Raw genomic sequence first — 26,163 nt, forward strand, 5'->3', positions numbered from 1 at the left:
ATTTATATGCAGTTAAAATTCGTTGTAGAGTCTACATTTAGTCTGTAGATTAAATGCGCATGCAATTTCGGGAGCTGTGGTCTAGTGGATAAGGTGTCGGCCGCTCAATCCAGGGATCATGGGTTCGAGCCTGACGACCATGACTTCTCATATGACATCAACTGGTACTGAGTTTTTCAGGAAGCGGACTCGAGAGTGGTTACTATAAGCTTAAATGTTATATTTAACTTAATGAGACGACGTCCAGACCCCTAGCTCCAAGTTTAAGGTCACACTTAGAAGTCAAACGTTAATAGGTTCTGTTTTGTGTCCGGTTCGTAACTTTTCGATTTATCAAGAGATTTTGAAATTACTTAGCATAAATGTTTATCTTAATAAAACGATGTGTCATGTGCAAGACCCATACCCCTACCTCCAAGGTTAAGGTCACACTTAGAGGTCAAATGTTAACAACATCTATTCTTGTGTCCGGCCCATAACTCTGCCGTCCATGAAGAGACTTTGAAATATCTTGGCATAAATGTTAATCATAATCAATGTAAGACCCAGATCCTTAGCTCCAAGGTCAAGGTCATACTTAGAAGTCAAAGGTTAATAGGATCTTTTTTGTGTCCGTCATATCACCCTGTCATCATAATATATCCCAAACAGTGATTTTTCATTAAATGAAATAATTGTTTGGAATTTAGATGCAGAGGAATCATGGCACAACCCGAGTGATATAATAAAACGCATTAAAACTGATTGCCATTATTTCATAAAATGATGATGATTTTCCTTTTCCGGGTAATTTTTCAGTTTTTCAAAACGTGCAGAACTATCTAAACGTTTATCAAACATATATCCTGCACTTTTGAGTCAAATAAAGATATGTGTTCTGAAGCAAAAAGGTATCCATTTGGAATTTTTGCAATGGTTTACATGTTACTTTTATGCTCAAAGAAACATTGTTGACAGTTTTCTTTCCATTTCAGATTATGTTTGAGAATTCGAAGAATGGAAAGCTGTTAAGCTTGAAACTTTTTGAAAAGGGTCTACTTCTTCAGGACGTAGAAGATGACTGCAGTAATGCTATCAGTTTTGTGAAAATAATGAACGAAAAGCTGGGCATTCCGGTCAGAAAAAAAACCCTTTCTAGGTACTAAATAGTTCTGATATTCGTAGATATTTACATTAGCCCTATTCTTTTCCATTGAAAATTTTGACGTTCATTTCGTATGGAAAGGCGAGAAAGTACAACTCTTAATAATCATTGCACAAGTCGAATTAACAGCTGTGAAATTCTGCAATTAGCAAAAATGCCCATTTTCAATTCAAATCTAACTTAACTTAAATTAGTTCATTCATTGTTTTTCAGGAGAACCAGTGCCTAAAGTTAGAAAGTCTACACAGTTGGTAATCGAGGGAGCGGAGAACATGCCAGGAACAAAAACCACGCTAGCTCCTCCGTCGTTTGCTTCAAAATCAAAAGGTAACATTTAACAGACTAGGAGACAATTAAATTTTAATGGTACTGTTTAATCCCACTATCAAATCTAACCTCGATTCTAGCTTTTTGAAATAATTAAAAAGTGAAAATATGGTAAAATTACAACCATCGATGTTTCACAAAACGTAGTGCAAAGCAGGCGTATTTTACATCATTCAAGGACGTTTTAGAGGTATTTTAGTTTCGCAAATGATGTCATGATATTCAAGATATTGTCCTTCATGCGAATATTAAATTTTAATATGAATTTAAGATTGCAAGATCGTTTTTTTTTTTTTTTTTTTTTTTTTTTTTTTTTTTTGTTTTTTTGAATATCCGCCATTATGAAAATGTTTCTTCGAATATTGATTATTTTCTTTCTGAAAAAAACGAAAAAAAAAAAAAAACAACATTACGACGAAAAAAAATTCCTGATTTATTGAAGTATGGCTAATAATTATTCTTCTTGACTGTCATAATTTTTTTATCCTTACTTTTGACCGGCATTTGCCTTAATTTGATTTAAGGAAGTAGGTAAGCATTATAATTGTATGTGCGCATGCCCAACCGGAAGCTATTTTTAGGAATTACAAGGCTGATCACTACCAAATTGAATGTAAGCCTGCGCTGGTCTAGAAGACAAAATATAAATAGTGCTAATCTTTTTTTCCTTTCCTAGGCCTTTTCTCAACGGCAAAATGCTTACTTTTACTCTACCGCGTTTCAGTATGTATCATTTTGCCTTCTATTGAAATCGGCATGCTCCTATCGCATGCTAGGTTTTGAGAAACGTGCTACACAAGCTTTCACATGCCATTTACGTATATATTTGACTACGTCAAGGGTCATAAATCTGTTTTTACTGAGTGCAACCTCAAATAAAAGCACTGGTGCACAACTTCGCATGCTGAATTTAATTCTTGCATGGTTTCATGACTCTTGGCGCATATACTTTTGAGGTACATGGGACACAAATGTTTAGACCCTTTATGTACATTTTGACTGTCAAGGGCCATAACTCTGGTCTTACTACGTGAAATCCGGGATGGGGCACAAAAAGTATAACAACATTTTTAGCAAGTCACATCTGAACTTGAAGGAGATAGATCTACGTTAAGATTTTCTGGAATTTTATGTGACTTGGAGTCGGCTGAATCATTACGTACTGGACGAAATAATTTAACTTGGCTGTCCACAATGTATTCGATTCGAGCACTTCCTAAGACTACTCCTCCAATGAAACACCATCATTTTTAAAGGTAAAATATATACTACCTATCTTGTCAGAATATACGATATTTTTTGCGCAAGTGCGCTGCATATCCGGCAATTATGCACTATCGGCGTCGGGCGAATCCTGAACTTTGTTTACTTGTTGCGCGATTGAGCTGCGCACAAAATATAGTGATGAACTCCTTTAAGGCGTAATTCAATGCCATCTAGCGGAACGTCAAACATTATGCTTGGCGACGTCACGTCTTTGTGTACTAAACGCTGACGGTAATATAAGATTCTTTCATCGGATATTTCCATCTGCACCTATAACCAGTGACAGTATCTTTTTCTTGCATTCCGATTTCAAGAAATAATAATAAAAATAAAATCAATCGAACGGCTTTCTTTTTAGAACTTTTTCTAACTACTATACGTTTTAAGGAAACATACACGTAATTTCTTAGCCTGTATCCTTGGTTTCATAGCTGATAATCATTTATGTGCATATTTCCATTAGGTGTATTTACTGTTGATCTGAAACAACTCAACCACTGCCCGGATAAATACAGAGTGCGACGGATAAGACAAGAATGGGTAAAAGACATCAAATCTTCGATGGTCATAGACGGGTCCATGATACTACCCACTATTCTTCCAGTGATTTTACCCAACAATGACTTCAATGAAGCACATATAATGAATTACCAGTTTTATGTGGTTGGTGGAAATCATATGCTAGTTGCTCTTCGAGAACTTCAGGAAGAAACAGGAATACAGAGGTACGTTTCTTATGAAATACAAATCCATCGTATAGCTGACAAACATTTCAACCAGGGTTTCAGGGTAATCATCTGGTTTGTAAGAAAGGAAAATCCTGAACATGCTTATATATGGGCAGTCGAAACTATAATAATTTGGTAGCTGTGCTCAAATAATGTCCCGGTTCCATTTCAACCTAGCTGGAGGACTTCACATGGCATGTCCGTAGCCTCACTAAAGTACATCAAGGTATCTGCCTATGTCAAAATTCCCAAAAGCATAAAAATGTGAAGCAAATCCTTTCACTGATGACAGGGAATCTTTCAAGGAATGTTAATGTGAAGTAGCGAAATAGCAGTACTGTATGAATATGCTGTTGACAAAATTATAGTAGATATTTTCATAAGCCTAAATTTCTTACTTTAAACGTTGATGAATACAGATCTGTATAAATACTTGAGAACAGTTTAAAACGTATCGTATTAATATGTGCATTATGTTGGTCTTTTTCTTGCTTGTTTCCAGAAATGTTAAAGTGGAAGTATTTGTAGGAGTCACTGACGACGAAATCAGATCAATCGCCAACACACACAATTCAAAACTGAAAACGCTTCCTGTCACATTCCAGGTATGACAAACGAAATTGAACAGTAATTTTTAAGAATTCGAATGTAACAAGTCTGTTTACATGAAATTATTTTGATTTCGTCTGCATTTACAGTTTTGTTTGAATTTAATGTTTTAAATCATTATACTAGGATTCTGTAACGCAAATGCATGGGCTTCTAAAATCCTCAAACACGAATTATATCTCCCCCTCCCCACCCACCTCTTGGGGAGACATATTGTTTTTGCCCTGTCCGTCCGTACGTCACACTTCATTTCCGATCAATAACTGGAGAACCATTTGACCTAGAACCTTCAAACTTCATAGGGTGGCAGGACTTATGGAGTAGACGACCTCTATTGTTTTTTGGGTCACTCCGTCAAAGGTCAAGGTCACAGGGGCCTGAACATGGAAAACCATTTCCGATCAATAACTTGAGAATCACTTAACCCAGAATGTTGAAACTTCATAGGATGATTGGACATGCACAGTAGATGACTCCTATTGACTTTGGGGTCACTGCGTTAAAGGTCAAGGTCATGGGGGCCCGAACAAAGAAAACCATTTCCGGTCAGTAACCTGAGAACCACTTGACCCGGAATGTTGAAACTTCATAGGATGATTGGTCATGCAGAGTAGATGACCGCTATTGATTTTGGGTTCACTCAGTTAAACTTTAAGGTCACAGTGGTCTGAACATGGAAAACCATTTCCGATCAGTAACTTGAGAACCACTTGACCCAGAATGTTGAAACTTCATAGGATGGTTGGACATGCAGAGTAAATGACTCTATTAATTTTGGGGTCACTGCATGAAAGGTCAGGGTCACCGGGACCCGAACAAGGAAAACGATTTCCGGTCAGTAACTTGAGAACTACTTGACCCAGAATGTTGAAACTTCATAGGATGATTGGTCATGCAGAGTAGATGACTCCTATTGATTTTGGAGCCACTCTATTACAGGTCAAGGTCACTGAGGCCTGAATATGAAAAACCATTTCCGATCAATAACTTGAGAACCACTTGACCCAGAATGTTGAAACCTCATAGGATGACTGCACATGCAGAGTAGATGACTCTTATTGATTCTGGGGTCACTTAGTTAAAGCTCAAGGTCAGAGGAGTCTGAACTTGGAAAACCGTTTCCGGTCTGTAACTTGAGAACCACCTGACCCAGAATGTTGGAACTTCATAGGATGATTGGTCATGCAGAGGAGATAACCCCTATTTATTTTAGGGTCACTCTATTAAAGGTCAAGGTCACAGGGGGTTAAACATGGGAAACCATTTCCGGTCAGTAACTACGACTATGCAGTGGGGGTGAAATGCGCTTTTTTACAAAATCATCTTCTAGTTGTAACTTATATTCACTTACTCTTCCAAAATGTGACTTTTTTAGGATTTTATATAATGAAATTCCTTTATAGCATAACATTTATGCTTCAGGATAAGGTATACCAGGCAAGGAAACTTACAGAAGTTGTAGATGAAAGTAAACTGAGCCAAGCTGTGAGTAAAATGCTCACTGAAGTTACACTTCAGGTGAAGTATAAAAGGATCCATGCTGTTCACTTTTAAAGCATAATGGAATTAGAAAAACTGTTAGCGAACAGCATGGATCCCGACCAGACTGCGCGGATGCGCTGGCTGGTCTGGATCCATGCAGGTCGCAAACCCACTATGTTGATTTTCCCATGGCACGGCTCATATTATGGTAAATATGTACATTCAGAAACATGATAAGGCATAATCCGCTAAAGTTGGTCAATTATGTAAACATAACCAACATACAGTACTATTTGCTTACATATTTCGAGAAAATGTGATATATTTGTGTGTGTGAGGAAGTTCCATTATAACTAATTATTAAACTGGGGGACAAGAGAAACTAATCTATTCCAAATAGTTTGATTGACATACTGTATGTTGTATACTTGGAAAATACATTATAGTGGATTAAGCTTCAAATAGACTGAAAATAATGAAATTTCACATGAACAGATACATTCTTTTAAGAGGTGATTAACGAAGAACATCAAAGTAATCACTTTTAGTGATTAAAAACATTTCATATCATGAATGTCTGTAAGTCATAGTTATCGGGTGCACATTTTTTCTACTTGTCTTGATATGTCCCTATGATAATATGCAACTACTTGTATTCCCTACTACAGGAGGTGTCACCAGAAACGTGTACAACAATTGTGTCCATTGCAAAGTACTCGGCAGAAGAGTATGCTTTGGTTGAAGAGATATTCCAGAATTATGAGAGAACAGCAGGAGCAGGGAAAAGTATTCCTGTTAAGGCAAATGATGTATGCATGTCGAAAAATCTATTTTTCGTAATTTATAAGCAAAAGATATAAGCCGTGCCATGGGAAAACCAACATAGTGGGTGTGCGACCAGCATGGATCCAGACCAGCCTGCGCATCCGCGCAGTCTGGTCAGGATCCATGCTGTTCGCTAACAGTTTCTCCAATTCCAATAGGCTTTAAAAACGAACAGCATGGAGCCTGATCAGACTGCGCGGATGCGCAGGCTGGTCTGGATCCATGCTGGTCGCACACCCACTATGTTGGTTTTCCCATGGCACGGCTCATATAAGGAACTTGGATTGTAAGCGTACATGAATGTTGTCATCATCAACAAACCGTAAAAATAGCAATGTATGTTAAATCAATGTAACTTGAAACTAGAACGAGAGTTTGTTTTAACTCACTTGAGCCAAAGGATCAGAGTGAGCTATTGTGACCGCTCACCTTCTGGCGTCCGTCCATCCGTCCGGCGTCCGTCTATCCGCACTTTCCTTTAAACAAGTTCTTCTCCTTAAGAACCAGTTCAATTTGGATGAAACTTCACAGGAATGATCATTGTATGGCTCTATTTTAAGATTGTTAAAAGAATGAATTCCACGCACTAGCCTGTTTCCAATGGCAACAGAAAGGAAAAATATCTTGCTGTCCAGAACCACAAGGCGTAGAACTTTAGTATTAGGCTTAATTGTCCTCTATGAAAATGGTTCAAATTATGCAATTTATTCTATTGCTACATAGAAAGAAATATTTTCCTAACTTACTCGGAAACATCGTGAAATGAAAAAAAAACTAATAAGAGCAATAAAATCCCGATGTATTACGTAAACGGAGTGATTTCTGTACTTTACTTATGATGTTTTATTATATAACCTATATAAATTCTGTTAAAAATTTGGATTGTATTTCATAAGTAAACATGACAAGGCAGAAAAAAACCGTATTGTACCTTTTGTATTGTATGCTCACGGACTTCTTTCATTGAATGTGCATGACCTGACACATTCATTTAAATAGCGAACACAAAAACACCACTCATTTCATTTTAAAATCATCAAACCGTTAAGATTTTGTATGATAACAGATAAACAATCAATAAGGTGAAGGTTAATAATAAAAGGGTCATTACAACAGTGGCTAGATCTTTGATTTCGTACTCTGTTATCTTGGATTTTGCAAGCCTAGGGCATATCGCACTCAACAAGATTCAATCTAGAATATTCAGCATCTTATCACATTCGTGACATCGCGGAAGTGAAATAAAGCCACTAAGTAAAGCTGACGTTACACTAGTGTTATATAGCTTGGACGTTCACGTCGTTTACAAAATAGAAAACGATTGTCGAATTAATTGTGTCAATAAAAAGTAAAGATAGAAGCATTTTTTGATGTTTCAGCAGGAAATGCTTACATGTGACACTCAGATATTTCATTTGTGTCTTTCTACATTGAATTTATCAAAATTTCTCTTCTGCTTAATTTGTTCTGCTTGTTCAATAATTTAAGTGTGGAAAGTCACTCATGTTATGTCTACTATATAAATCTTTTCGTTTTCCATCACTTATATTGTTGTTTAAAACATCAAAGCAGCACAAGATTTAATTTTTCAAAAACATTTTTCTTTCATTAAGCATCATTTGTGTTTAAAACTACTATATCAGTCTTTATAATATACTTATATAAATTCTGTAAAAAATCTGCTTGTATTTCACAATTAAATATGAACAGACAGACAAAAATTCCGTATGGTACCTTTTGAATTCCGTATTGTACCTTCCGTATTGTATGCTGCCGGACTATTTTCATTAATATGCATTACCCGACATATTTCTGTAAAAAGCGGACATAAAAACTTCGCTATGTTCCATTTAATATCGATAAACATTGAAGATTTCGTTCAAGAACAAAACAAGAATGAAAATGGTAAAGGTATATAATAAAAGGGTCATTATAACAGTAGCTAGATCTGGGACTTTGTATTCGGCTCTCGTGGATTTTGCAAGGCCGGATCACACTCGGCGCTTGCGCGCCTCTTGAGATCCGATCTGGCAAAATCCACTCGAGCCGAATACTGCATCCCAGATCAAGCTACTGTTATAATAACCCTATTGTATTTACAGTTATTCCGCCTGCTCCAAGGACGTGTACTATTGCCAGAGAAAACAAGACTGTTGATAAAAGCCAGAGATGAAGGAATCTCTAATGCCACCACTTCAGCAGAAGCCTTGAAGAAGACGAAAATCATACAAAATAATGTGGTGACATGCTTGAATGCTAAAGACTGGCAGCAAGCTAAGACTCACTATCCCAGCTATACATCCGATGAAGTGTTAGATATTTATGCGGGTAGGCAGTTTATCATATTATACAGACCAAGCCAATTTTTGTTAAACAATGTACATCTAGAGGATATTATATGTGTCTTTTCATACTGAATAAACTAGTTGAATAAAATAATAAAATACGAGGCTCTGCTGAGCTTTTTATTAGCTCACCTGAGCACGAAGTGCTCAAAGGTGAGCTTTTGTGATCGCCCTGTGTCCGTCTTCCGTCGTCAGTCGTCCGTCGTCGTCGTCGTCGTCAACAATTTGACTGTTAACACTCTAGAGGTCACAAATTTAAGCCAATCTTAATGAAACTTGGTCAGAATGTTACCCTTAATGAAGTCTTGGATGAGTTCGATATTGGGTTATCTGGGTCAAAAACTAGGTCACCAGGTCAAATCAAAGGAAAAGCTTGTTAACACTGTAGAGGTCACACTTTTGGCCCAATCTTAATGAAACTTGGTCAGAATGTTACTCTTAATAAAATATTGGATGAGTTTGATACTGGATTATCTGGGGTCAAAAACTAGGTCACCAGGTCAAATCAAAGGAAAAGTTTGTTAACACTCTAGAAGTCACAATTATGGCCAAATTTTAATGAAACTTGGTTAGAATGTTACTCTTAATAAAGTCTTGGACGAGTTTGATATTGGGTCATCTGGAATCAAAAACTAGGTCACCAGGTCAAATCAAAGGAAAAGCTTTTTAACACTGTAGAGGCCACATTCATGACTGTATCTTCATGAAACTTAGTTAGAATGTTAATCTTGATGATCTCAAGGTCCATTTTGAATCTGGGTCAGGTAGGATTAAAAACTAGGTCACCAGGTCAAATCAAAGGAAAAGCTAGTTTACACTGTAGAGGCCACATTTATGACAATATCTTAATGAAACTTGGTCAGAATGTTAGTCTTGAGGTTGTATAGGTTATGTTTGAATCTGGGTCAGTTGGGGTCAAAAACTAGGTCACTAGGTCAAATCAAAGGAAAAGACTCTAGAGGCAACATTTATGACTGTACCTTAATGAAACTTAGTCAGAATGTTAATTTTGATAATATTTAGGACAAGTTCGAACCTGGGTCTTGTCAGGTCAAAAACTAGGTCACCGAGTCAAATCAAAGGTATAGCTTGTCAACACTGTAGAGGCCACATTTATGACTGTATCTTTATGAAACTTGGACAAAATAATAATCTTGATATTCGCAAGGTCCAGTTTGAATCTGGGTTAGTAGAATCAAAAACTAGGTCACCAGGTCAAATCAAAGGAAAAGCTAGTTTATCCTTTAGAGGCCACGTTTATGATAATATCTTAATGAAACTAGGTCAGAATGTTAATCTTGATGATCTATAGGTCAAATTCAAATCTTGGTCAGGTGGGGTCAAAAACTAGGTCACTAGGGCAAATCGAAGGAAAAGCTTGTTAACAATGTAGAGGCCACATTTATGACTGTATCTTCATGAAACTTGGTCAGAATGGTAATCTTGATGATTTCAAGATCCAGTTTGAATCTGGGTCATGTTGGGTCAAAAAATATGTCACTAGGTCAAATCAAAAGAAAAGCTAGTTTACACTTTAGAGGCCACATTTATACCATATCTTAATGAAACTTGGTCAGAATGTTAATCTTGATGGTCTTTAGGTCAATAGGTCAGGTGAGCGATACAGGGCCTTCCTGGCCCTATTGTCAATTTTATTCAACGAGTTTAATTAATTCAATGTGGAAAATCACAATGTAATATTCTTTTTATCACATGTTAGGTTTTCAAGCCGAGCTATCTCTACCTTTTTTTAAACTATTTTAAACAAGCTGATTTGACTAACGTCTCATATACTTTAACGACGTCGACGTCAAAACTTTATTACATTAAGTGTATTACTTAAGAAATAATATATCCCATCCAGTGATTTGTCGTTGAATAAATCATTGTTTGGAGTTCAGATGGGAAGGAATTATATCACTAGGGCGCATCTGAACGACAAAACAATGATTTATTCAAGAGCAAATCACTAAATGAGATATATTATTTCGATTCTAACACGTTACAAAGGATTTTTAAGTACATCCTTGATGACATGCATTAAATATTTGCCCGTTTTCAATCGGTTTCTTTTCCAGCGCGCCGCTATGCCGTTTGACGCCATGACGTAATAATTGTGACGCCAGAACAGTGATTTGTTGTATAATAATACACTGTTTTCTGCCTTCTTTGTTTAAAAGGAAAATGAATCGGATCGTGTTAGAATAATGTTTAGTAATGGCTTTATTTCACTTCCGCGATATCAAACATGTGATAAAGAAAAATAACACCAAGAATTACAAAAAAAATGCAAATAGTTCCTCCGATACATTGGCGATGACAATTTTGTTTAAGGCTACTTTTTATTAATAATATGCAAACCTTGTTACTAAATGCTACAACAAAAGGTGATTGATTTCGTGCTTCGATATAAATAGATAAATGTGGTTGAAATTGAAACTGAAGGTTGATTTCAGTACAGGAAAGACACGTAGAAATGTAGCAAATATAGCAATCAAGCATCAGTTAACTTGAAATGACTTAGCAAAAAATCTAAACTCTTTTAGCTCTTCGGTCGAGTAATGACAAGGCGAGCTTTTGTGATCGCCCTTCGTCCGTCGAACGTGTTTCAATTGCGTGTGAACGCGATAGAGACCACATTTTGAAAGTCAATTTTAGTCAAACCTGTACAATGATATCTCGGTTCCTTTCGAAAATTAGCCGGATCCCATCATAGATTTCACAGTTATGACCCCTTAAAGGGCCAAACTTGTGAACACTATAGAAACCAAATTTTCAAAACCATTTCAATTAAACTTGCACAAAATTTGTACTTACATAATATCTTGGTTCCTTTTGAAAACTGGCAAGATTATATCATAGGTTCCAGAGTTATGGCCACTTAAATTGCAAATGTTGGCTTTTGCAGCCATATGGAAACTTCATTTATGGTTTGATTTGGTACAAACTTGCACAATATCTTTAATAACAATAGATAGAGAGCTCTCATTTATCACCCGACCTATATGAAACTTGGTCAGATTTCTCATCTTGAGGAATTAGGCCATGATTCAAACTGGTTTATTTGGGAAACTAGGTCACCCGCCTAAAGACTGACACCCAGACTTGGCGAAAAAACCCTAGAGGCCATATTTAGGACCCTATCTTTATGGAACTTGGTCATAATGTTTAACATTCTGATGATTCCTAGGCCAAGTTCGAAACTGGGTCATGTTGGATAAAAAGTTAGGTCACGACTCGAATTAAAGGAAAAGCATGTGACACTGTGAAAAACACATTAATGACCCAGTATTCATGAAACTTGGTCAAAGTGATTATCTTAATGATTCCAAGTTTAACAGTTGAGCGATATAGAGTCTTCATGACCCTTTTGTTTGTTACAAATGATCAAATCCTGTAATTCGCCTTGAGCGCAATGCAAATATGGGTTAAATTTCCTCCTCGATTTTTCTTAAATGACAGCGTTGTAAAGAGAAGATATCTAATCACTTTGAATAATGAATGTTTTTCTCAATCAAGAAACATTATGTTAACCATCGGGATATTTGGCATGTTTCCCGGAAAACTATTGGTTAAGAAAGAAAAAGGTCTTATTATTTCAAATGAAAATCATTTTCTATAATTGAGTATATAGAAGTATGTAGATTTTTTTCTGATGACGTTACTACAGAATGGCTTAATTATTTGTTAACATTTTGCAAATACATGAAATCACCATAATACCTTTCACCCGTAAACTTGAGGTAACTCCTTTAATGTTTACAGCGCCAATTCCTTTCAGAATTTTTTTATTTACATATTCCAGGGCTACGAATGCAGAATAACATTCCAAGACCACTACTAGAATTCTTAAAGAACGCAGAAGAGGACCAGACACCGCCAGTACATCCCGATAGGCTCTCAGTCAACATTGAAATTAAATATGACGGTGGAGAAATTTGTTGCGAAGATATAAAGCAGAAATATGAGAAAAAAATAAAAACTGAAATTCTTAAAGACATGGTGAAGAAAAGGAAACTCAATGAAGAAGAATAATTTCATAATTATATTTATTTTTATGCTCTACTCCGTCCGTCCGTCATACCTTTTTTTTCTGGAGTATAACTTGAAAATACATTTGTGTATTAAACAGGGTTGTTAATAATTACTTGCAATAGTAATGCATTAAATTAGCATTACTTGGAAAAAGATGGCATTAAATTAGCATTAGCATTACTCATTTTTATCAAAATAATGCATCAAATTAGCATTACATAGGGTGCATTAGCATTACCATTACCATTACTTTTTGAGAATCATTGCATGTTATTATCACATACACTGTTTTTTCATTAAAATCATTTAGTTTACCTAGGTCTAGGTCGTCTACATGAATAGTTAAATACGTGTATGACTTCCTTGTATTATATCTGATTTTTTTCTTTACCATTATTTATAAAAAAATAATAAAAAAAAAATAAAAATACCTAATGTTGGAAGTACAGCATGCATGAGCATTTAAACGTTAGAGAAAGTCAAGTACCTGTTTAATGGCTCCCTAACAGCCTAATTTAACATGACATGTAAAAGCTAGCTGCCTTAAACAGGTCTTAAACATCACTATCAATGGCATAGTGTTAATTGATAAAAAGGTGTCAAAAGATAATAGATTCTGTTTGATATTTTGGGTGACAAATCTAATTATGTCACACTTCTATGGCTATTATAAATATGCACCTTGGAGTTGTCCAAGGTTTTAAATGTATTTTTCAAAATCTTTCAGGTGTACATTGAACAAAAGGCAATTATATCATCAGACAGTTTATTAAAATCAAACAAAAATCTATTGGAGAACTGCTATAACCTGTATAAATAACAGCATACATGTGTATTATTTTTTTTCCAGTGATACAAAAAATAATGCCTAAGTAATGCTAAGCATTACTACAACCCTGGTATTAAACCTCGCCAGGGAATAACTCGCTAGCTACGATAGGTATTGTCATGATACTATACATATTGTACATATTGTTAGAGGTCAATGCGAGGGTGTGTAGCGACAAGGAACCATAACTCTGAGTGCTCCTACCTTTTATTTTATCTCCCTTTACAGAATACCTCCTCCGGTGTATAACCTGAACAGTATGAAAATATTGAATTCAAACTATAGGTATTTATAGAGGTCAGTTATACAGGGAGTGCAGTGACACGTAATTATAACTCTGAATTATGAATTTTGAATTATCTTCTTTTATTGAATAACTTGTCCAGTGCTTAACTTGAATGCTTTATATTGTATTGACTTCATACTTAATATATTGAAAGAGGTCAGTTCAGTGATTGGAAGTGCAGTCTAGGAACCATAACCTAAGTGCTCACATTTTTTAATTAATTCGCTTTTTTGAAAACCTTGTCCAGACTAAGATTTTGACTTTATACTTTACATATTGATACAACTCATTGAGTGAGAAAGAGTGCAGTGTTAAAAGTACAACTCTTGCTGACAACATTTCTTTTTAACACAGTCCCCATATTGGTGATTTCTAGGTCAAGTTTGAATTTGGGTCATATAGGGTCAGAAACAAGGTCACCCAGTCAAATTACAGAAAAAGCTTGTTAACACTAGAGGCCACATTTATAAACCTATCTCCGTGAATCTAGTCAGAATGTTTCTGATGACCTTGAGGCCATTTTAAATCTGGGTCATGTGGGGTCAAAAACTAGGTACCTTCTTTTTATTTTGCAAATTTTAAACAGCTGTTAAATGACAGAGTGAATGATTTATTTGACGTGGAGATTTTCCAGAACATCAGAACTTTCAGCCAATTGTTTAGACTGTAGTCAAGAGGTTTGTTTTGAATATTTGACGTAATGGAAATTTTCATCAATTAATTTGTGGTCTGGAAAGTCTTAAAACAGAATTGAAGGTCGTCACATCAAAAGGACCATTTTGCAATTACTGTTGTTTTCTTTCTGGCTCATATCTGGGAGGAACAGTTTCTTAAGTGTTTGTAAAAGTTCAGTCATTGAAAAGACATTATAAACATTAAGACAAAAAATAATAAATTAGTGATTTTTAAAGAATAGTTCCTTCGCCTGTTCGCAAACGAAATGGCACGAAAATGATGTGAGATATCATTACACAAATGAAAAAGTGTTCGAAACAGTCTATAAATATGAGTAATTAAAAACGTGTCTTCATCAATGTTAATCTTTAGCCTGTTGGTGGCAAGTGATTCTGCCTTTGCGATTAGAGCAGACCAAGACCAGTCTTCACATGCGTGCAGGGTCATCATGGTTTGCAATGTTTGCTATTCAGTCAGTAAATTTTTTCCTGACCACCCGGCCTTCGATTAATAAATGGAATTACCCACATTGAATGATGGACTAGTCAATTTAAGAAATTTAGCGGGGTAAAGGTTAAGTCATATAGGAAACCAGACATACTGGAATTTTTTTTTTTATAAAATAGATGAAAAAGTACGCTTCTCTTTACGTATCTATTATTGACTAACTGTAGCTTTAATTACCAGTGTTGTTCAATTTTTTTGTTTTTTTTTCTTTATTTTTTAGTTTTCCAGTTTTTTAAGATGCTCTTATTGACTCATAGTTGTTATTGTATAATAATATATGTTATTCTGTTTTTCCAAATTTTCCATTCTGTTTCAGATAACATCTTGCTAATCTGTCTGTTTTCATTATATCTAAAAATACAGCACATTCTAAAGCTACTCGCCCACAGTTTGGTTGATATTTTTAAACATGTTCATTCTCACCAAATTTGGCATGCACACTGAAAAATGATTAAGTGGGTGAAAATAAAACTTTGACATTCGATTTGGTAAAAATGCAAGAAGAATGTATATTTTCTGCATTATTTTAAAAGCAACGGTTTACTACCTTCTGCACAATATCTTTGGTTATTTATAAGAATATATTGAGAAAAAAAAGTTATATCAATAAGTTTGTACTACAAATCACTTTCAGAGTACTCACTTTTTATGGAGTTTTGAGAGAAACTATTTTTCGCCTTAAATGTGTGGGTTAGTCCCTTTAAAGCGTCACTGGTGTTGACATATTTAAACAACTTGACCAAGTTCACATTTAAAGGTAGTCAGGTTTTTTCACCAAAAGAATCCATATCCATGTGTACCAAAGTTTCTCTCTGTGATCTGCATATTGTCGCGCTGTCATGTGTCGCGCCTGTAACACCAAATATCGAGTGTCGCGTCGCACTGTCTTGTGTTGCGTCAAATTGTGTCGTATCGTGTTTCGTGTCACATTGTCGTTAATCGTATCGAGTGAGGCATCATGTGTCGCGTTCCAAGGGCGACACACGACACTCAACACGAATCTCGCCGCGACACATGACAGTAAAACGCTACACACGGCATGCGAAGTAACAAACGATGTTATGTCGCGCAAATGTCGCGGAGTTGTCGTGTGTCTAACAGTGTCCCAGTTAATTAGTCACACAATGAAGTAACAAAGAACTATTCACAAAAATTCTACCAAATTTATCATTTTCCAATATGAAAACTTGCTTTAAGATCTTCTATTTCCAGATCAGTACACCAAAAACACACACACACACACACACACAAACACGATCCTATTTTTTACTTGCTGTATTTTCTAAGTATATTCTGAAAAATTGGGGCTTTGTCGAATTCTACATTCTAGAAAACATTTTGACCCGAAAACGCAGAAATACCTTTATAAACAAATAACACAATTTAGGAGAATATGTACCTAATTATACTGTATCTTTCATTGTAGTATTTTTACTATTTTCAGTGGTTGAAGTACCTGAACTACGCCACGTGTCTCTATATAACATTGATATCACGTGCAACGTACACGCTAAAGACAAGTTCACGTACCATATTCAAGAACAAACTGATAAAACATATTCTGTAAATACAACAGGTAAGACCCAAAACTTTCATGAGAAGGAAGTTAATTGGTGAATACTTCAAATTCGTAATAAGACGATGGTAATCTGTTTCCCACTTGTAAACTGCAAACGACAACTGTACTTTAATGTTTGAATAATATTGTTGGAATATAGATGTAATGTATGTTCTTTTCATGTTAAAACATTTGCAGAATCCCGAAGGATTGCTTGGTGCTCGAGCCCCTAGGACTCGGTTACCAGCATATCCCTTGGGATTCTGTAGATGCTATGACACGAAATGAATATGCGCTAATGCTATTATAGTATAAAACACGTAAATTACCCATCAACGTTATCACATGCCTGTTAAATGCATATGAATGTCAGCGTTGTTTCATCACGCTGACGCGATTTTCTTATAGATTATCCTTTATGGGGCCGTAATACGTTTATGCTTTGCCACTCAATGCGGATGAATGTAGGACGTTTTGGCCAGCGGACGTTTCGGCCCGGGCGTTTCAGCCTAGGATTTTTTGGCCTAGGATGTTTTGGCCAGACAAATTTTTGGGATAGGATGTTTTGGCCAAATTAAATTTTATTTCCGTAACATGCAAAATATGGTCTTGAATAACTATTAAAAACGGTGAATATGTAATTTGAGGAAGAAGTTAATAGTGGATCATTTAAATAGAAAATTGATAAAAAAGTGTATATGAAAATATGTTTCCAAAACAAAAATGTGCTTTTTTTAAATCCTTAATAGTGTTATGTTTGTTGTAAATGGCAAATATTTTCACAAAAAAAGATTTTGAAAAATAAAGTAACATGAGTTGGTTTTATTATCTGTTTAATTTGTTCAATTATACATTAACATTCTTTAGACTAATCTCCAGACCATATTTTGCATGTCAGGAACCACAATTTATTTTTGGCCCAAACGTCCTATCCAGAAAATTTGCCTGGCCAAAACATCCTAGGCCAAAACGTCCGTGGCTAAAACGTCCGTCCACCAATGCGGATACATATGTTTGAAAGTGTGTTGTAAGAGCGCGAGAAAACGAGTAACCTTTTGTTTGCACCCGCTTACTCTCCTTTACATACTGCAATATAGATTATTGACGTTTATACAATTATTCCCAACAGAGAAATACAAGTTGTCATGTATTGTTGATAAATGATCACTTGTATATCATTTAACACAACATTAAATAACATAATATTCAATAACGTAACATTTTAGAGAATTCTAACATTGGTGTAAACAACGGCACAGCAACAATCGACCGTTCCACGGAGACAGACGAGGAAGAAGTGGAATATGGTAAGACAGCAAATATTATTTTTATGCTAAAGTGTTTTTATGGTAAGATAGCTTTAGCAAAAACCTGTGACCTTGCCCGTGGACTTACAGACACAAAAAACAATAAAGGTGATCTACTTCGTAAGTCCAATTAAGTTTTTACGTTTGAAGGTTCTGGTTCAAGTGGTTTTCAAGTTACCTTGCAGCAGTTGGTTTCAATGTTCAGATCCCCGTGACCATGACCTTTGACTTATTTACCCAAAAACCAAAAGAAATCAACCCCTTTAATTATTAGTTATTAAGCGGAAACTGTTTTCAAGGTTAAAACCCCTGTGATATTTGACTTACTGACCCCCAAAACATAAAATGATACTCTGTTTTTTGTAAGTCCAATCTTTGAATATTCTGGGTCAAGCGGTTCTCTAGTTATTAGGCAAAAACATTCATTTTACTGTCAGACCGATGTACCGGGGGCCTACCGACCTACCGAGCGACCGACAGGTGCAAAGCAATATACGTACCCCTTAGTTCTTAAAAGAGGGTGGGGCATTATTAATGCGGTTATGGATCGAGAGTGGTCACGACCACAGGTAGAGTCTCAAGAAATATTTGAAGAGATAAGGATCGCGGATAGAAGCGCTTTCTAGAATTTGCATGGAAATGTCTTTTTTTCCGTTATAACTTTGACTGCTTTTGCAAGTTGCTCAATAACTCAGAATATATAGTCAAACTTAATTAATGTATAATCCAGTTTCTCATTTTCTGGCTTGTCAAACACAAACCATAGATTTGTTCCCTTTTTCTATTGCTATTATTATTATTATTATTATTATTATTATCATTATTGTTATCATTACTATTATCATTATCATTATTATCATCATCATCATCATCATTATTATAATTATTATTGTTTATATTCCAGTGATGTACATTGGTCTGGCTGTTGGCGTTTTAGTCATCATCGTCATTATCATCATAGCGGTCATTTACATCAGGTACGATATTTTTAAGGGGGTATATCTGCGACGCTTTTATGCATTCTCATATAGGTAAAATTTGGTAAAACGTGATGAAAAATAACAAAAGCTAAACACGAAAACAAAACTTGAATAGCATCTATGTTATAATTAGAAAGTTCTTCTTAAAACCGCCATCGGCTATTTCTCATATGGTCACAATAAATTATTGTAAACAATTTAAACATAAATTATCAGCATTTAGTATTCTTATTCCATACGTATAATAAAACAAATATAAAGTGAAAAACAAAAGAAAATATTAACAGGGTATGGTCAATAACCTGTCATCCATCAAAGGGTTTTGAAATTACTCAGCACGCAAGATGCAGAGGTCAAGAACACAGTTGTAGGTCAAATGTTGACAATGTTTATTTCGTGTCTGGTCCATAACTCTGCTACCTATCAAGACAGTGTGAAATATTTAGCACAAATGCCCTCGTAGTCTGTCGACGTGTAGTTCACTATATATAGCTATTATGTCGAGGTCACACTTGGTGGCCAAAGATTAACGGGTCCACGTCCTGTCTGATCCATAACTTTGCCATCAATCTAGTTTTTTTAAAAAATTACTTTCACAAGCTTTTTCCGTACTAAGACGAAGTGTCGCGCGCAAGATTCACACCCTTAGCTCCATGGTCGTTGTCTAGCTTGGCGGTCAAAGATTAATAGGGTATGTTTCGTGTCCGACCCGTGACTGTGCCAATTATAAAGGGATTTCAAAATAATTTGGCACAAAAAGTCCCTATAATAAGACAAGTTGTCTTGCATAAGACGATGATCGCTATATTAAGGTAGTTCTGCACATTTGATAAACCGGAAGTGATGGCGTAACGTTATATATAAGGAAATGAAAATTATTTTATGAATTAATCGCAGACTATGAGTAAATTTATTACAATGGCACTGTAGCTTTATTTCTAAAGTCAAAATATGATATTAAAACATATGACACATTAAATACATGTAATTCAAAATAGTGTCTTAAAATTAGCGTGAAATGTCCGGTTCATTTTAATCATGGCCAAATATCTTAAAGAAATAAGCACACAGACCTATATACTTTATTTCATCATTCTGTATGCAATGTCTTTATTTACAACTTTGAGAAGGTTCATCAAACTCTACATTGTAGAAACTTTTTCAATCCAAACGTGCAGAACTACCTTAAAGGGCAATACAGCACTGAGTGGTCAAATATTTTAGTTCATTTTGTTCGGTCTGTAACAGTTCTGTGCATTGAGGAATCTTCAAATCCCACAAAATATATTTTCAACGTTACAAGACTATGTGCCATGTGTAATCCTGATCAAGTGTCTTACGTGTGTTATTTTTTAAAACTTTATTTGAGTTCACTTTAAAGTAAGATGAAGTATATTGATAAATAAAGTCAAATTTAGACTTTGCAAAGTTCAAACTAATGGTAAATCTTTACATAATTATCCACGGCTACTAGGTTTAATATGTCTTTAAATGATAACCAGTTGGTGCCTTTAATATTTTGATATCGATCATTTAGAATTTTCATTTGCATAGTGATATAAATTGACATCTGATGTTGTTTTAAAAGAGGCAGATATCTGAGTGAAAAGGAAAACAAGGATACAAAGAGCAACTTGTCAAACTCGAACTCTCTGACGAACTGCAGCGAGATCCAAAAACGACCCCTACCCGACACACAGTCAAACATAGGTTAGTTAAATGGGATTACTCCAACAACTACTGAGATTGTAGAAAATATATAATAATTGAGCCGGGTCATGAGAAAACCAACATAGTGGCTTTGCGACCAGCATGGATCCAGACCAGCCTGCGCATCCGCGCAGTCTAGTCAGGATCTATGCTGTTCGCTAACGGTTTCTCTAATTGTGATAGGCTTTGAAAGCGACCAGCATGGATCCTGACCTGGATCCATGCTGGCCGCAAAGCCACTATGTTGATTTTCTCATGGCGCGGCTCATATAAAAAAAAACAATTTGTAATCCTTGGGCAAGTGGTTATGGTCACTGGCTTTGTATCACGTGTTCCTTGTCGATTTGGGTTCGAAACCTCGCCTCATGTGTCTTCATGTGAGATAGCCATCCAGCTGGCTTACGGAAGGTCGGTGGTTTTACCCAGGTGTCCGCCAATTCCATACAATTGCCTGGATTGGCACATTAGGCCTTTCTCTAGCATGAAAACCTTGAAAGATCGTCATGTGGCCTACTTTTAGAATTTTGTAAACCTCAGCTCTTGTCTAGTATTCGTCTTTGAAAACGCCAAAATGATCTTTCATATCGTGCATTTGTTTACTGTGCATCTTAACAGAGTTACTTAGGCACTCTTGGTGTTACAAGTGAATGCATATAAATTAACATAAAAAATATTATAAATACATACCATAAATGAAAACCAAAAAAAAACAACATTTTATTCATTAAGACAAATACTACATCAGTCTATAAAGTTGAAATCATGGAACCCTTGTTAACCTGCCTTTCCATATACCATAAAAAAATAATATCAGTATTTACTGTTCCTAGCATTTTACTACTGTTATACTGAAAAATAAAATGGAAAGTCAGAGGCTGCATGTTTCTCCAACAGGATAAAGGTGAGGCAGCCTCGTATCACACACCTTTCCAATAGTGAGAACAGCCCGCAATAATGATGTCTGAGTGTGAGGAAGATTTGCGTACGTTAGTTTGATCAATGTTGCTAGCAGCTATGCTTTTAGTTTCGTATTTTGAAATGTATTTTAGTTTCCTATTCCGATACATGTCCAAAATATTCCTGTACTTGTATGATAATAAACAAATTATCTTCTGTTTTGTCCGCCACAAGACCTATTCATTTTTTTTCGCAGATCTAGATGACAAAGATACACCTGTGCTTCAACAAAGCTACAGTATAGTAGCAGACGAAATTCCACGGCAGACGACACAGACCAACCTTACGTCACCAACATACGCTGAAATAGAGGAGTACAGTGATTCGGGAATAAAACCTAAACTGCCCTTAGTTAATAAAAGGTCCATAGATAATTCTAAACGCAAACTACCTGCAAAACCGGACGAACCGCAGAGTTCAATATATTCGGAAATAGAAGATGCAGACGAAAAAGACACCGGAAGTGAAAAAGAGGTTATTTCAAAAAATAAGAAAAATCAGGAGAAAATATATCCTGCATATCTTTACAAGAAGAAATTATCAAACGCGAGTAATATTTATGACGAATGTCAAGATGTGTCTAAAATGGACAGTGACAAAACATATATTGATATGTCACATAAGAAAAAAGATGAGTCCGAATACGTACCTCACTGCAAAATTTCAAAAGACATGGTGAACCAGTCTAAGAAAGACCGCGTGACTGATAAATGGACCAATCAAAACATCATTTATGCAGACTGTGACGAAAAGACCAACGGTTCGGGCAAAGAAAGTCGAAATAAACTGAAAAAGGAATCAGTGACAAGTGAATCAGACTCTGATGAAGATATTTGTATTGTTGAAAACGAGTTATACGAGCCATTTGAATCTGCAAAAGTTTGATTAAAATATACGTTTTCACCTAATGTGCCTTAGAAGAATAGAGATGCCTTAGCGGGTCTACCTTTAAACTTATCAAAACAATACTCTATACAAAAATATACTCAAAGTTCTTAAAAAAGTGGCTCAAATTTGCCGGTGAAACGCATGGTGTGCTAGGTGTAAAGTTTGTCCATAAAGTCAACGATTTACCATTTAAAAAGAATTCCAAATGGCACAAGAATCTGCGCAAGGTGATGTAATATGTAAAAAGGAAACGAAACATTAACCTCCTTTATCTCATCTGTCTTTTTGTAGTGAATATCGCCTCATATTGCACAGAAGAAAAGTTCAGAATTGTATAATATTTTACTCTTATTATTTCATACATGAAAATGTTTCGTAAACCTAGAACCTGTTCGGATATATATATAAACTAGTATTCAATTGTTTCAGGAATGAATATGAATTTTGAAACATTGGAAATTTCATATATCATTTCCTATGCTATGTATTGCAAAAACTTTTCATTCCACAATCATGGCAAAACTGTTCAAATATTTGCCAGTTTTATAATGAGTTTATGAATCATAATTGAGAACAAATAGCATATTCTAATTTCTTATTTTTATTCCGTTTTTTTTCCTTCCTTGTCACACGTTGTAAATTATTGTTTACTGTAATTTAATTTTAATGACTGTATATAGATAACTTTTGTATTATTAAAACTTAGCATACTTCCATTATCGGACAAAAATACACAATTGCAATGTTTCTAAACATATAAAAATGTGAAAAACATTAACATTCTTTTTGTTTATTAATCACTTTTACATTAAATCAAAATAAAACGAATAAGCTTTGTTAAAAACAACATTAAATACTCTATATTAAAGAAACGGCAAATGAGTTATGCATTTTCCCCATTCTTTACAATTATAAAATATTACAGTGAAATAATTATATCTGGTAATTTCACAGCAAAAGTCAAAGGTATTTCCGCTGGTCAGTAACTAAAATGGGTAACGTTTATATAAATCTATTTAGAAAACATAAAAGAGAAAGAAAATACATATGTTTTACATGTACTATCAAAATATCTGTCACCCGTGAAATGTTCATTTATAACTACACCAGTCGTGAAAATAAGCATCTGGTGTTCACTTGGTGAAAGATCTGTCAAACAAGCATACATACGCTGTACACGCGATCTTGTAACCCTAACACTTTTAGAAACCTTAGAAATCTTCAACGTTATCAGAACATTGCTGACTTTGGGAATCATTTGGACAATCAAGCTGAATAATAATTTTTTAACCTTAAGCCTGCTGGCGGCAAATGATTTTGCTTGTGCGACCAGTGTAGACCAAGGTCACCATGCACGACCCTGCAGCTGATCATGGTCTGCACTGCTCACTATTCAGACAGTATCGGTGGGCACCCCTTTGATTAATAAATGGTACTCCCAAAATTGAATGATTGGACAGTCCATTTTAGAAATATATCAATGTATAAGTTAACGTATTGAAACTCTTTAAAATGAAACACTTCTAACAATAACTTCTTTGTTTTGTCAAAGCTAGAATATATTTTAAGCACACTTTGGAGAAGACATTATTTACTTCTTTGTATCTATGCAAGAACGGTTCGCTCATTTAAAACTTCTCGCAAAAACTATCAGTAACTGCCATGAAAATACACATGAATATAAACATATGTTTATTTCATTCATCGTTTCAATGGTGTGTCATGATACTAGTATGTCGCTCTGGCCCTGTTTACTGTACTGAATGCTTCAAGGGAGTCAACTATTATATGTCCAGGTAAGCGTCCACGCATGTTTTCCACTCTCAGACTAGAGCAGTTTATTATCCTATGTTGACTAAACATGGTGAACGGTTAGAGGCAAAATATCTCGGGCAAGTGTAAAAACGAATCGAATTATCCCTGTGGTTTCGTGGATTATGACCCTTGAATTACTAAAATTGTGAAAAATGCTCTCTTGCTTGAGTAGTTCTTATTTAATGTTGACCATTCTTAGCCATTGTGTTTATGAGCGTAATATCTCGACCACGTTTGATAACCAGCTGGTACCTCTATGTTTGTCTGGAGTTATGGAGTGTCACTGAATTACCCAAAACTGCGAAACTTTACAGTCTCCGCTCTCTAACTTGAGAATGTTCTTATCCAGCAAACCTGGCCGCAATAGTCAGACAAGTCCAATAACCAGCAAGATGCTCACAGTCACTCTTAAATTATGACATTATTTAAGGTGTATACATGCTACCTCTAAAATCTGTCCTTGCAAAAATATTCTGGTGCAATCAAAATATTATTGTTTTCTGTTGCTCTTTTGTGTATTGATTAGTCTACCGAGATGTCTTTTTGAAGACAGCAGCATAATACACATTGGAAATTAGAACTTCCGTATGAGATATAATACAATATGCAATTTAGCCAACTTCTAGATCAACGTCATTTGGGTATAACCTGCTCATTCCCTATATTTTGTAGAGACATAGGCATAGATGATGTTTGGTGTATATGAGAGTTTGCACGTGCGTTAAGTACTGTGTGCATCCATCCGATTTTGTCGCACAATAATTATGACAAGTGTTTTCCATTATATGTGTCGCGTGCAATTCCAGGGTCAATATCTCAGTGAAGGGAATAAAGATTATTATAGGATTTGTCCGTCATACATAGATCTCTTTTATCTATTTCGTTTCAATAAATGTAGTGTCAAAAGCACACATCAACGGTCAAATGTCATGATTAAAATGTTCAACAATCAAACAACAAAAAACGTAGTGATTTGTGATAAGAAAGGTCACAAAAATTTCGTTTTCAGCACCCAAATCAAGGTTATGTCAGCTTATACAGGTTTCCTTTATATAGGCTACTGACCGTTCCAAGGCGGTGCCCCTATTTTCAACTTGTTTTCTGTCCGTCTTGTATTTTGTGTTGCGTATGTTGTTTTGTTTGTTGTTAGCGTTTCTTTCCTCTTTCTCCTTACTCCCAATATTGTCCCCATCCTTCCCCCATGCAAATGCGCTCCCTTGTTTTGGCATCCCCACCCCCTTTACTATGAGTAAGTTTTCACCCTACGAAAGATTAACGGTTTGAAGCTGTTGCGTTCGTTCTTTGGATGTAGTTGTTTGGTTGGGTATGTATTACTTAATTAGGACAAATCAAAAGACTACAGAATGGGTGAATACTTATTACCAAGCTGCGGTGACCTAAAGGGTAAGGCACCTGCCACGCACTCGGGAAGTCGAAAGTTCGAGCCCTGTCCAGACCAAGCATGACAAAGATCCACCAAGCTGTTCATGAGACGCTGTATAAAGGCATTTCTAGTTTTAGCTCTAGCAGCCCCTAAAAGGGGTTAAATGTCCCAGCTGAACAAAGTTGGCTGCGGGCCTAATAAAGATGCTACAAATCAAGTTTAGAATACATGAGAAAAAATCAATTAAAGGATTTTTTATTTATTATTTTTATTTATTTCTAAAATAGGCCAACTGATCCCGCTTTAATAAATGCATATTCGCTATTCATGAATCTTTGGACAATGACGTCACACCTATAAAAAAGTGAAGGTCAATCAAAACATACAATTGTAATTATTTCAATATTTCTGTTTCATAAGCAAAGTTTGACCGTAGTCATATCACATAGATAAACTCAGTGTGGCCATACCACGTGATCAAATGGGCACGGAACACGCAAAAATTG

General features: G+C 35.5%; 2 protein-coding genes across 2 annotated transcripts; both read left to right on the top strand.

The window, feature by feature from the left end:
- Window positions 1–139: 139 nt before the first annotated feature.
- LOC123544560 (uncharacterized) lies at window positions 140–7,031 on the top strand. Its single transcript, XM_053518089.1, has 7 exons — window positions 140–164; window positions 1,358–1,471; window positions 3,201–3,462; window positions 3,968–4,070; window positions 5,497–5,616; window positions 6,225–6,365; window positions 6,972–7,031. Exons 1-7 carry the CDS (start codon window positions 140–142, stop codon window positions 7,029–7,031), a joined length of 825 nt encoding a protein of 274 aa, XP_053374064.1.
- A 7,850-nt stretch (window positions 7,032–14,881) lies between these two features.
- On the top strand, window positions 14,882–23,228 carry LOC128546776 (uncharacterized). The gene is made up of 6 exons (XM_053518090.1): window positions 14,882–14,885; window positions 16,446–16,634; window positions 17,843–17,923; window positions 18,828–18,900; window positions 20,492–20,613; window positions 21,767–23,228. Exons 1-6 carry the CDS (start codon window positions 14,882–14,884, stop codon window positions 22,453–22,455), a joined length of 1,158 nt encoding a protein of 385 aa, XP_053374065.1. The 3' UTR covers window positions 22,456–23,228.
- The last annotated feature ends 2,935 nt before the right edge of the window (window positions 23,229–26,163 follow it).

The sequence above is a fragment of the Mercenaria mercenaria genome, chromosome 11 (genome assembly GCF_021730395.1).
Source record: "Mercenaria mercenaria strain notata chromosome 11, MADL_Memer_1, whole genome shotgun sequence".
NCBI classification, from domain to species: Eukaryota; Metazoa; Mollusca; class Bivalvia; order Venerida; family Veneridae; genus Mercenaria; species Mercenaria mercenaria.